At 44.9% G+C, this 11,542-nt stretch overlaps 1 protein-coding gene and 1 pseudogene across 1 annotated transcript; both read right to left on the reverse strand.

Moving 5' to 3' along the window:
- Window positions 1-4,037: 4,037 nt before the first annotated feature.
- On the reverse strand, window positions 4,038-5,104 carry LOC124663063 (reticulon-like protein B1). Its single transcript, XM_047200817.1, has 4 exons — window positions 5,037-5,104; window positions 4,729-4,870; window positions 4,565-4,634; window positions 4,038-4,465 (listed from the first exon to the last, which is right to left on the reverse strand). Exons 1-4 carry the CDS (start codon window positions 5,102-5,104, stop codon window positions 4,299-4,301), a joined length of 447 nt encoding a protein of 148 aa, XP_047056773.1. The 3' UTR covers window positions 4,038-4,298.
- A 727-nt stretch (window positions 5,105-5,831) lies between these two features.
- On the reverse strand, window positions 5,832-11,368 carry LOC124663064 (annotated as a pseudogene).
- Between the last annotated feature and the right edge of the window lie 174 nt (window positions 11,369-11,542).

The raw sequence follows: 11,542 nt of genomic DNA on the forward strand, positions 1-11,542 counted from the left end.
GCGTTGGCCGGTGAGGACGTGGTCTCCGCTGACGGCAAATCCTATACACCGACCAGGTCGGCCGCTACCGCGCGCCGCACACCCCCCGCGCGCGGTATGGGCCGGCCTGGTCGGCCCAGTTCGCCTCTTGTTTCTGTTTTCTCTTTTTTGTTTCTTTTTTTGTTTTCTGTCCTTTTCCTTTTTTATTTTCGGTTTATTTTTTGTTTCTTTTTCTTTTTTTTGTTTTGTTTCTTTTCTTTTCTGTTTATTTTTATTTTTGTTCAAATTTGAAAATAATTTAAATTTAGAAAATTTTCAAATTTGAACATAGTTTAAAATTTAAAAAATGTTCAAATTTAAAAACCGTTCAAATTTGAAAACCGTTCAAATAAAAAAATGTTCAAATTAAAAAAAGCGTTCAAATTTGAAATCCGTTCAAATTTGAAAAATATTCGAATACAAAAATGTTCAAATTATAAAAGCGTTCAAATTTGAAATCCGTTCAAATATATAAAGCGTTTAAATTTGAAAAATGTTCAAATTCGAAAAATGTTCATAACTAAGAATGTTAATTTTTGGAAAAAAATAAATTTTACAAATTTTAAAAAAATGTTCAAATTTAAATTATGTCCATATCCGAAAATGTTCAAATTTCGAAAAAAATTAAAATAAAATCAGATTATTTTTAAAATTTCGAAAATTTCGAATCTGAATAGATTTTAAAATTTTATTCTTCGAAATATTTTGTTAAAGTGAGATATCGAAAAAAAAATATTAACAGAAAAAACAGCAAAAGAAAAAGAAAAAACTTTACCTCCTCTTAATGGGCCGCGGCCCAACCAACCGACCTGGTCGGTGGGGTGTGCGGTGGCCCGTACACGCCGACCAGGTCGGTGTAGAGCATCCCCCTCCGCTGACACCTGCTGCCGTCGTGTTTTTTTTGGGGAACTGTTGCCGTCGTGTTGCTCACAGCCCGGGTGTTTGGGGCTTTGAGGGTAGGGCGGCGACCCTTACTTCTTCGGCCCGGCCCAGTCCGAACCCAGTAGCCCAAAAAACGGCTTCAACCCAACCAATCGCCAACGAACAAAGGCAAAAATGCCGGGCAGTTTGGCACGCTGGAAGGAAGGGCGGCATTAATGAGAAAAAAAACTTTTCAGAGCCTCTCTTGATAGTACACATTTGCGGAAAATTTCATCGGCGATCGGTGGAAAAGCCTACAATCCGAGTTCGAAAATCATCACGTTCGTTCATCTTCAAACTCACACCGCAGGAAGATCAGTGTTTGGAGAAGCAATTGCGACAGCCACAGGCAGCTCCAACCGTAAGAAATTACTCCTAGTATCGGCGGCCAATAGTTACAATTTAGTGTTTTTAGCAATGTAATCAAAGAGATTTAGTATTTGTTAACGTCAATTCGTCTCTACTACTTTCCAAATATATGAGCTCCAATGTGAATGCTCACAACCTAGCTAGAGGAACTACATGGCTCGATATTGGCAGCCGCAGGCATGTTTGCTATGGTCGACCTCCCGCTGGTTACTGTATTCCATATTTATTTGCCTTAGTTCAATCATAAAGCAAGTTGTTATAAGAATACAACAAATCCTTTCTTACATGAGGCGAATTTGTGAACCTGGGAAGATGAGATAGATTTGGAGTGTTGTGTTCTGTCATGCATCATCCTCTTCCTCTCTGATGCAGCGCTTGTCGTCCTTGCGCCTTGTCCTGTCCTGGCACTCTAGATAAAATGTACCTTTTAAATAACAGTCGTGGCCAAATTACGCCGGTCGATATCGAGGGCGGTCAGATGATCACGAATGAACTAGAGTGAATGTTTGTTAGAATTGACCCACTGACATAGCTTAGTGTATGTAGGGGGGGCACCCCCCCCCCCCCCCCCATGATTTGGCACATCTCTGAGGAAAAAAATCAGCCTAATGTTTCCATCAAACGCTAATCTAACAAGGAATATTACTAGGCAAGGCAAACAAATACTGTACATATATTGACATCAAACCAAACAAGCTATAAGATGCACACGAGTTATAGCCTACCTTTGGGGCCAAAAAAGAGTCCACCTAGGCGTAATACAATATTCTGGATTGTCCAAACAACTCTTCAAAAGCTAAGGGTATGTATAATGGGATGATGTTAGCCTATCTTATGTTTGCCACCTATGATTTTTTACTTAGTTCGAGGAGAGAGGAAAATCTCTATAAAATAAGATAATACTTACAACTTGTCTTCCCTTAGACACATAATTTTCTACTAAAAATAATCAATTCTTATTTATTGTAAGCTATGACAATAAGAAAATACATGTTTTTCCTACCATTATAGGTGCTCTAAGACTAGTCATAGTAGGAAGTAACATCAGGTACTAATATGCACATGTTACTATGCTATGTTATTACCTCCATTGCGGTTAGTATCATATGTGTAGTAATATAAGATGGTATATTTATCAAGTTATAGACTCATATTGCTTTGAAATGTGTGATGTGATGGTAACATACGTAGTAGCTGGTTACCACTATCCTCTCTTTCCTCAATTAAGGCTGGTCATAGTAGGAAATAACTTAAAATAGTAACATATGCCATGTTACTAGTCTAAGCTACTACCTTCGTAGTAGATACTACCTCCATTTCAGTGAATAAGGTGCCCTCGTTTTACGAGCTTTTTGTTTGACCAAGAATTATTTCAAAAATATGAAGATTGTTTCTATGAAAGTAGTATCGTTAAAAAGTTCTTTCAATACGAATCCAACGGTACTAATTACATATAATATAATCAAAAAAAATTCCTTAATTTTTATGGTCAAAGTTCATCTTGAAATACGTGTGCGCCTTATTCCTTGAAACGGAGGTAATAGTAACTTAGTATGTGGTGTCATGCATTGTAGTAGTATATTGTAGACTCATCTTGCATTGGAGTGTGTGATGTTAGTTACCACCTCATTCTCTTTCTTCATTTATTGTCATGCCACATCACCGAAACGTCTTGAGATATGTGATGTAACTAGGTATCTTACTCCGAGTAGTCTAACGCTGGTCATAGTGAGGAGTAACTTAACTTATATGTGGTGTCATGCATTATGTCATTTATTATGTTGTAGACTCATTTTATCTTGGGGTGTGATGTTATGGTAATATAGCTAGTTACCACCCCACTCTCTTTCTTCATTCATTGTCATGCCATGTCACCAAAATGTCTTGAGTTGTGTGATGTTACTAGCTATGTTACTCCCACTATGAGTAGTCTAAGACTGTTCATAGTGGGAGTAACATAGGTAGTAACATCACACATATCAAGGCATTTTGATGACATTGCATACTAATAAATGAAGAAAGAGAGTGAGGTGGTAACTAGCTATGTTACCATAACATCACACATCTCAAAACAATATGAGTCTACAACATAATTAATAATACATTGCATGACACCACATCTAAGTTACTACCCACTATGAAGGTAGTAACTTAGACTAGTAACATAACATATGTTACTAGTCTAAATTACTCTCCACTATGAGCAGCCTAATAACATATCATGTCACCATAATGCTTAGTTGGCATTGGATGTTGTTAATGACTACTTATGTTACTCCCCACTATGACCAACTTCAGCATGCTTCGTGTTCTCGTGACGCTATCATCTAGAAGAAACTCATTTAAGAAATGAACAGATAACACCAAAAGAAATGGGTATCAGATAAACAGAAACGATATACGATATTGAACTATGTCATCAGAAAAAGAAATGCACACATAACCACGCAGAAAACAGAACGGACCAATTCAACTTGCAAGTTCAGATAAATAAAAGCAAAATAATATATTTACAGAGCACCCATCATAAGAGAGGAACACTCTGTTGAAATCACTTTTTCCTTCCACAAACTTTTGATACAGATGTATAAGCTTGTCATATTTGTTGCAACCCAATGAAATTTTATCAATGCTCATGATAGATATATGGCAATACTCTTCCAGCCCAAACAATGGATAAAGCACTAGGCATTAAGTACCATCACAAAGTTCACTAGGCACTAGAGCAATGATAAATTGACAATGCCATAATATTTGTGGCTCCCAGATAAGAGTAGCCATGCTGAAAGTTGAAAAAGAAACAAAAATAAAAATCAACAGTTTTCAGCTGGCATGACTCCACATCACAAAAAGATCAGCACACCAAAAGCTATATGTACTACGTACCAAGTATTAACTAGAGACAGGCACAATAACACAGAACCATCCTTCAAAATGGGAGGTGACAAGTTTGAGATTAACAGAGATGGCGAGTTGCTGCAGGGCATGATCTATTGCTTCTTGTTCTTCAGAGGACCCTTGGGGATCTTGGAGAGGTACTTCTCGTCGACGATGGCATAGTACTTCTTCAGTTCGATCATGGCCTTCTCACCGAAAGCATCAACCTTGTCATCGTACTTCTCATACAGAACTGGCACCGTGTAGAGCACCACGAAGACTGCACTCGGGAAAAAGAACGGATGTCGTCAGTTCACAACTCGTATGGACAACTAGAGTGGTTATGAACTCAAGCGATTGCAGCACAAGTTATACTTACCTATATATGCCAATGTCAAGAAGTTGCAAGAGCTCCCAAGAACAGAAAGAACCCAGAGACCCGCAACCACCTGAGTATACAAAGAACAATCACATGTTGGTGAGCAGGTTAAAGGAAGAACCCAACATTAAGCATTGAGAAATTGAGGATATAACCAAACATACAATGAGGAATTTCTTCAGATCACGACCCTGGCCGATCTCCTTCAAAGTAAAGAAGCCCCTGTTGATCTCATATCTCAGCGACCGGGCAATGTTCACAATGGTGTCCTCTGGAATCGTCACCTCAGGAATGTTTGGGGGCAACCTAAGCATCAACAAAGTGTCAATCAGCAAATTCAGACCCTAGTGACGGACAAGCTGGCACAGCACAATCAACAGCAGCAGGTCTACAGCAAGTTGTATCAATCAATTTGAATTTGGAAGCGAGGAGAAGCTTACTTGTTGATGAAGGTGCATGCGTTGGAATAAACTCTGAAATGTGGGAGCTCTGGTAGTGGTAGTCGTCGTCCAATACAGACCCAGAAACACTTGAAGCCATAGCTCACACAGATGCGCTTGCGTTGGCCGCTGATATGGGACTTCAACATCTCATGGTTAGCTCCGACTGTGTAAGAAGTAGTCTCAGTGGTCAATGGTCAAAATTTAGGTGCATATAGAAAAGTAATCAAAGAAATTCGGTATGTGTCATTGTAGTTCGTCTCTATTGCTTTTCGAATATATATATATATATATCAACTTCCATATGATCCAGCAGTCGAAAAAAGAATATCACAATACACTTGGAATCCTCAAAAGCAAGATGACATAACACGTGTATATTTAACTAGAGGACCTTACAAGCAGCAACCGGCTTGAAGTATCCACAAAATCTCATCGCGGGGCCTATCGTTGCCTATTCGCGTCAGAGGAGGGATCCTCACAAGGAGGAGAAGAAGTAGGGGCCATCGGACGGAGAGTTCTCGGGACGGTGGTACGAGATTTACCCAGCTTCGGAACACCTGCACGATGACAAGACCTACTGCTGCTTGTCTGGAATTAGTTGGGCGCTTTCGCGTTGTTACAATGAGTTGTGGTTGTGTCCTTAGGGCTCACAGGATCAGACTTATAAAGGCGCTCGGATCTAGGGTTTACACGGAGAGTCCTAGCCGGAATACAACATGCCTAACTACGGAATATTACATTACCATGCACGTCAAGGATCCACCTTTCCTTATGCGTCGTATGGGATCCGGGTACTTCATGGGTCTTCACAGATCCGACTATCTTCATAGGGCAGTTAAGATCCGGCTCCTGTTACCTGGGCTGGACTTCATCCATCTTGATCTACAGCAACTGGGTCGCTCGATGGGCCATAAGCCACCATCACCGTCTATGGGCCACCCGGGCTTGCCGGATCTAGGTCACGCTGTTGATACACCCATAAAGTATACCCACAATAGTAGCCCCCGAAGTTCTCCGAGATTCATCATTCCTCCGACTTCATTCAACTCGGATCCGAAGAGAATCTTGAAGAGCTTCCAAAACTTCCTTGTTTCTGACTTCATTCAACCGGAAACATTTGTTCTTATGTAACGGCAGATTTTTCGCCCACGTCACGCTCAACTTCCCTTTTTCCCGCGCTAAATTTTCGGAGATGCGAATCTTCAGCCGGAAATTTTGGAGGTGCACAGCTAGGTTAGCACTGCATCGATTTCACCGCTTTGACCTAAGACACGTGGCGGCCATCCAATGGTGCGACTGTTCCATTTCTACCGTTGGATCCGGATCACGAATCTCCGCGCAGAGTCTATAAATACCCCCCGCGTTCGGTAAGTTTCATTCTTTCACCGCATTCACCACTTCATCTTCTACCTCGCGCCCGCGTCGCCCACCGGATCTCAACTCCGGCGAACTCCTCCGTAGAAAGCTTCGTCCGCCGCCGCTCCAAGGCCGTCCTCGACCTGAGATTAGCGCGGTTGATCGGGAAATTCCGTCTGCCGCCGATTCATGGTCAAGCGGAGCCCTGCGCACCAAGTCCGGTGACCTCGACCTCGCCGGTAAGTCCACCGGACCCGTAGAAGACGACTTAGCTAATTTAGTTTCCGGCTACTCAAACCACTTTACCATATGCATGGAGCCGGAAATATGTCCACTAGTTCACCTAAGTATACCGATAGCTCTCCGAATAGCCCCGAACAAAACTCCGCAGAGCCAAAGTTCATTGAGCCTATAGCGTTCCTTCCGCCCAATATTTCCGACATCTGATTAGCTCAACCATTTTCCGCCTCTTCCAGCAATTACCTCAACCGGATCCCAACACTAGCGGAGCTCTAGGAAGAAATCGAAGGACAAGCTAGAATGGCCGCTAAAGTGCAAGAAGCGGAGCAAAAGAAAGCTTCGAAGGCCCAGAACCGCGAAGCCGAAAAGGGTCAGTGGTGGCTATGCGAAGTGAAGGACACGGAGCTCAGGGATTTTCAGACCGAGGGCATGATTGCTCCGGACTGGAGCTTCATGAAGGATTCCGTCACCCCCAAGCCGGATCCGGACAAACGCGTCCTTACGAAAGCTTGGGTGGAGTGCGGCCTTCGCTCCCATTATCCGAGTTCTTTCTCTCCGTCCTCACCACATACGGCCTCCAGCCACATAACATATAGTTCAGAGATGGTAAACCTAGAGGGGGGTGAATAGGTTTCTACATATTTTAATTCTTTCTTTGCAATATTAGGCTTTGCGGAATATAAAGATGAGCCTAATGCAAACTAGGTGAGACAACCTATATGAGGATACAAGTAACTCGAGCACGAATGCTCTCATATGCAGTTATATCACAAGTAAGGAGTTCGGTTAGAGATAACCGATAGCACGCGGAGACGAGGGTGTATTCCCGTGTTCCCTTCCTTTGCAAGAAGGTACGTCACGTTTGGAGGGGTGGAGGTCCCACGAAGGATACCCAACGCCATGAAGGCTCACCCTATTCTCCGGAGCCTATCTCATGAAGGAATAGCTCACTCACTTGTGGTAGACTTTGAGGTAGCCTCCAAACCTTCACAATCTTGTCAGGAGCAAATCCACAGCCCGGATGCTTCCGGACCTCTCTTGCCCACCTAGGGTTTCCAAGGAACCCTAGAGAGCAAGTTTCTTGATGAATACAAGGGGGAATAAGATTTGGCTTGGTGGAACGGTAGATCGGTTTGAGGTAGCCTCCAAACCTTCACAATCTTGTCAGGAGCAAATCCACAGTCCGGATGCTTCCGGACCTCTGTTGCCCACCTAGGGTTTCCAAGGAACCCTAGAGAGCAAGTTTCTTGATGAATACAAGGGGGAATAAGATTTGGCTTGGTGGAACGGTAGATCGGGGCCTCCTCTATCTTTTCCCCGGAGGGATTTGATTTTGGGTGGAGGCGGAGGTAGATCTGAGGCTTTTGGTGTTTCTAACAATGGTATGTGAGAGAGAGAGAGAGCTCAAGAACACCTTGTAGTATAGTGCCTAACTGTTCAGAGGTAGGAGAAGAGGTTTTTATAGTGCCACTTGAAATCTGGCCGTTGGAACTTGTCACCTCAGCTTTTTCTTCGAGGAGCCCGGTCAACCGGACCTGAGACCGGACTGTCTGGCGCAGGGGCCGGTCAGACCGGGCCTGTGACCGGACCTGTCGGTCCAAACCGGAGCTAAGACCGGAGCAGAGAATTCGATTGGCGCCAGTGCTCCCGGTCCACCGCCCGGTCCGACCGGGCGTATGACTGGACCAGGCCGGTCCAGACCGGGCCTGGGACCGGGCCCCGACCGAGAGGGCTCAGCTGGCTTACTGGATATGCCCCGGATGGCACCAGACCAGGGGCCGGTCGGCGCCGGGCTGGCCGGTGCCAGGGCCGGTCTGACCGGGCCTCTGGCCGGTCAGGTGCCGAAGAAAACCTTGTTGATTTTCGTCGAAGTGGGGGGTCTCCCATTGCCTTCTTGTTCCATTGATACACCATTATACCTCTTTGGCTAATACCTGGGAATAATCTCATAGATATGTATTAGACCAAATACTCTAGCACGGTGTCATTGTTGCCAAAATAATGGATAAGGGTAAAATACCCTTACAATCTCCCCCTTTTTGGTATACGATGATAAACCGAGCTAGAGTCACATATAGATATTATGATAAACTTTAGACCTTGATTCCATATAAGATATTAAGACAGACCCCCATAATGTGTGCACTTGGAGAATTTGTGTTTGAATGCAAAGTGCACCATTTGTAGAATATAAGAAGCTCCCCCAATATCTTTAGGAAACAAGTATGATATGGACATGTGTATATCAAGGTATATAAGCATAACGCATAATCATGCTAACATAGAGATTAAGCATACAAATACTTGTCCATACATGAATTATGAAAAGTAGCAAATGGTTCTTGAAATGAAAAAGCAAGCAAATAAGCACAAGCCAAATAAGAGGCAAATAAAATATCAAGCATGGCTTGTGCAACCAAGGAACCCCGTGATCGTAGATTCTACTCTCCTCCCCCTTTAGCATCAGAACACCAAAAAGGCAAAGAAAAGAGTAGGGATGCTAGCACACCCATCAATAGAACTCGGTCCATGGGGGTGGAGAGCCACCATCACCACCATCATCATCACCCTCGTCATCCTCATCATACTGTTTGTTGCCTTCATCATCATCTTCTCCATATCCATCAGTATCAGGGTCCTGAGCATATCGAGGAGGAAGACCACCGTGAGCGTACATGGAGAGATCAAAGTTCTGGAGCATCTCATCATCAATGGGAGGCATCTCCCAAGTAGGTGCATACACAGGCTCCATCTCAGGTCCAGGAGGAAAAACAGGGGTGTTTCTGGCAGCCATGAAGTCATTTTGACGCCTCCTAGTTTCCTGGTTCAAGGCAAGGCTTTGATGAGCAACATCATTTGTATTTTTGCACATCTGCCACAAGCTGGTCAAGAAACGTGAGGCACCACGCTTAGGGCGCCTAGAGTAGCTGGAGCTAGCAGGGTCATGCCTTTCCTTGGACCGGCGCTCAGAAGGCATCATGGCTGGGATTTTCGGTCTATCTCCTTGTTGAGGCATCTTGAAGGGTTCCATCTTAACCGCTTCAGGCGAAGATAGATCTGCCTTTGCTTTCTTCGCACTTAGCTCTTCTGATGGACCGAGTTCAGTCCGGTCGCTCTTATTGTCCTGAAAAAAATGGTGGATTGCTCAATTTCATGGAACTGTACATATCTTTTACCGAACAAAAGTAATGTACAGTTTATCAGGGAAACAACTACATATTATGATGGACAGGTACAGGGATTTGAAAGTATGCGAGACACTTTATCTCTACACATGGTGTATCAAATTAAGCATTCCAAACTAAATATGAATGGAACAAAAACAACCCAAACAACTGCAATTAATTAAAACCCAAACCTCTTGAGAACCAAAGCCCTCAAAGTTTTCTAGTACGGTAAATATTGTGCAATAGAAAATACACTTGCCTTTTCTGCCACCTCCACTTCAGGATTTGCTTTGCTTGGACTTGGCACTTCCAGTGGACCGACTGCAGCCTGGTCTCTCTTATTATTCTGAAAATGAGTAAATTTTATGGACTTGCACATATTTGTACAGAATATTGCAAAATTTGGAATTCAGAAATCAAAAACATTCAGCTTACGGTAGCAGAAACACCACCAAGCAGAATAGGCATTTCAACAAGTGGGGAATGTGTTACCTTCTCTAGCTCCTGTAACTCCACGCGATCATCATCCTGCAGTCCCTCACAAAGTCTGGAGTTTAGCACCCAAAGGAAAACACGGAACAACAATAGATACGAACGAAATGAAGCCTCACAGAGCCCAGACCTTAATGGAGTCAAACCCATTGAGCATCTCAACAGGACCCAGCGGGTGCGACGAGGCGGGGAAGCAGGCGACGTGGTACCACTTGGTGCTGTCCCAGCCACGGGGGTCGTGGGCTGCGACGCCGAGGCGAAGCGCGCCCTTCGCGATGCTTGCGTTGCAATTGCAGGTGGAACGGGCAGACTTGGCGTATTCAACAGAGACGGCTCCCTTATCTGCCACCGCCGATTCGGGCGAAGATGGGTCTGCCTTTGCTTTCTTCGCACTTGGCTCTTCTGATGGACCGAGTTCAGTCCGGTCGCTCTCGTTGTTCTGAAAATGGTGGATTTCTCAATTTCATGGAACTGAGCAAAAGTACTGTACAATTTATCTGGGAAATAAGATATATCCAGTATCAATTTGCTCATCATAAAATTTGTAGTTTCTACTGAAAGCTACCCAAACGTTCGACCTTACTAAAATTTAGCAAGTAACACCATTCTACATAACTCAAAATTGTCATCTAGTAGGCAGAGATATTCAGCACACGGCTAGCAGGAACGGCAGCAATAGAAGATTCATTTCAACAGGTGGGGAATGGGCTACCTACCTTGGCAAGCGCTCGCAGCTCGTCACGCTCGCTCTCCTGCACACCGCCCAGAAACCCGGGAGTTTATTTAGCCACAAAGGACAAGCCAAACGACTGAAACAACAGAACAGAACGAAGTAACGTAATGGAACAACAAAAAACCTTAATCCAAAGGAAGCCCGGGACCTTGTCGAGGGGGCCGAGCGGGTGCGAGGAGGCGGGGAAGCAGGCGACGTGGTACCACTTGGTGGTGTCGTAGCCGGCGCGGGGGTCGCGGGCGTGGGCGCCGAGGCGGAGCGCGCCCTTGGCGATGGCGGCGCCGCAGCCCTTGCAGGCGGAGCGCGCGGACTTGGCGTACTCGACGGTGACGGCCGCCCTGGGGGCGAGCTCCGCCGGCGGCGAGGCCGACATTGCGGCGCGGGCGAGGCGGGCGGCGGCCGGGAGGAAGCGGAGGCTGGGGTTTCGGGAGAAGAGGGGGGCCAGGAGCATGCGAGGGAGGGTGGGGAATGGGGGTGGGGTGGTGGCTATGGCTAGGGTTTTGTGCGGGCGGGCGGTCGGTCGGCGCTGGAATCGCGGCGTGGGGCG

This window comes from Lolium rigidum, chromosome 6 (assembly GCF_022539505.1).
Source record: "Lolium rigidum isolate FL_2022 chromosome 6, APGP_CSIRO_Lrig_0.1, whole genome shotgun sequence".
In the NCBI taxonomy this organism is placed as follows: domain Eukaryota; kingdom Viridiplantae; phylum Streptophyta; class Magnoliopsida; order Poales; family Poaceae; genus Lolium; species Lolium rigidum.

Bases quoted from the DNA above. Each gene is read 5' to 3' on its own strand.
- LOC124663063 (XM_047200817.1), bottom strand. From the start codon at position 5,104: ATGGCTTCAAGTGTTTCTGGGTCTGTATTGGACGACGACTACCACTAC. The intron at 4,635-4,728 runs GTATGTTTGGTT...TTGTATACTCAG, and splicing joins ATCTGAAGAAATTCCTCATT to GTGGTTGCGGGTCTCTGGGT. The intron at 4,466-4,564 runs GTAAGTATAACT...TCCCGAGTGCAG, and splicing joins CTTGACATTGGCATATATAG to TCTTCGTGGTGCTCTACACG.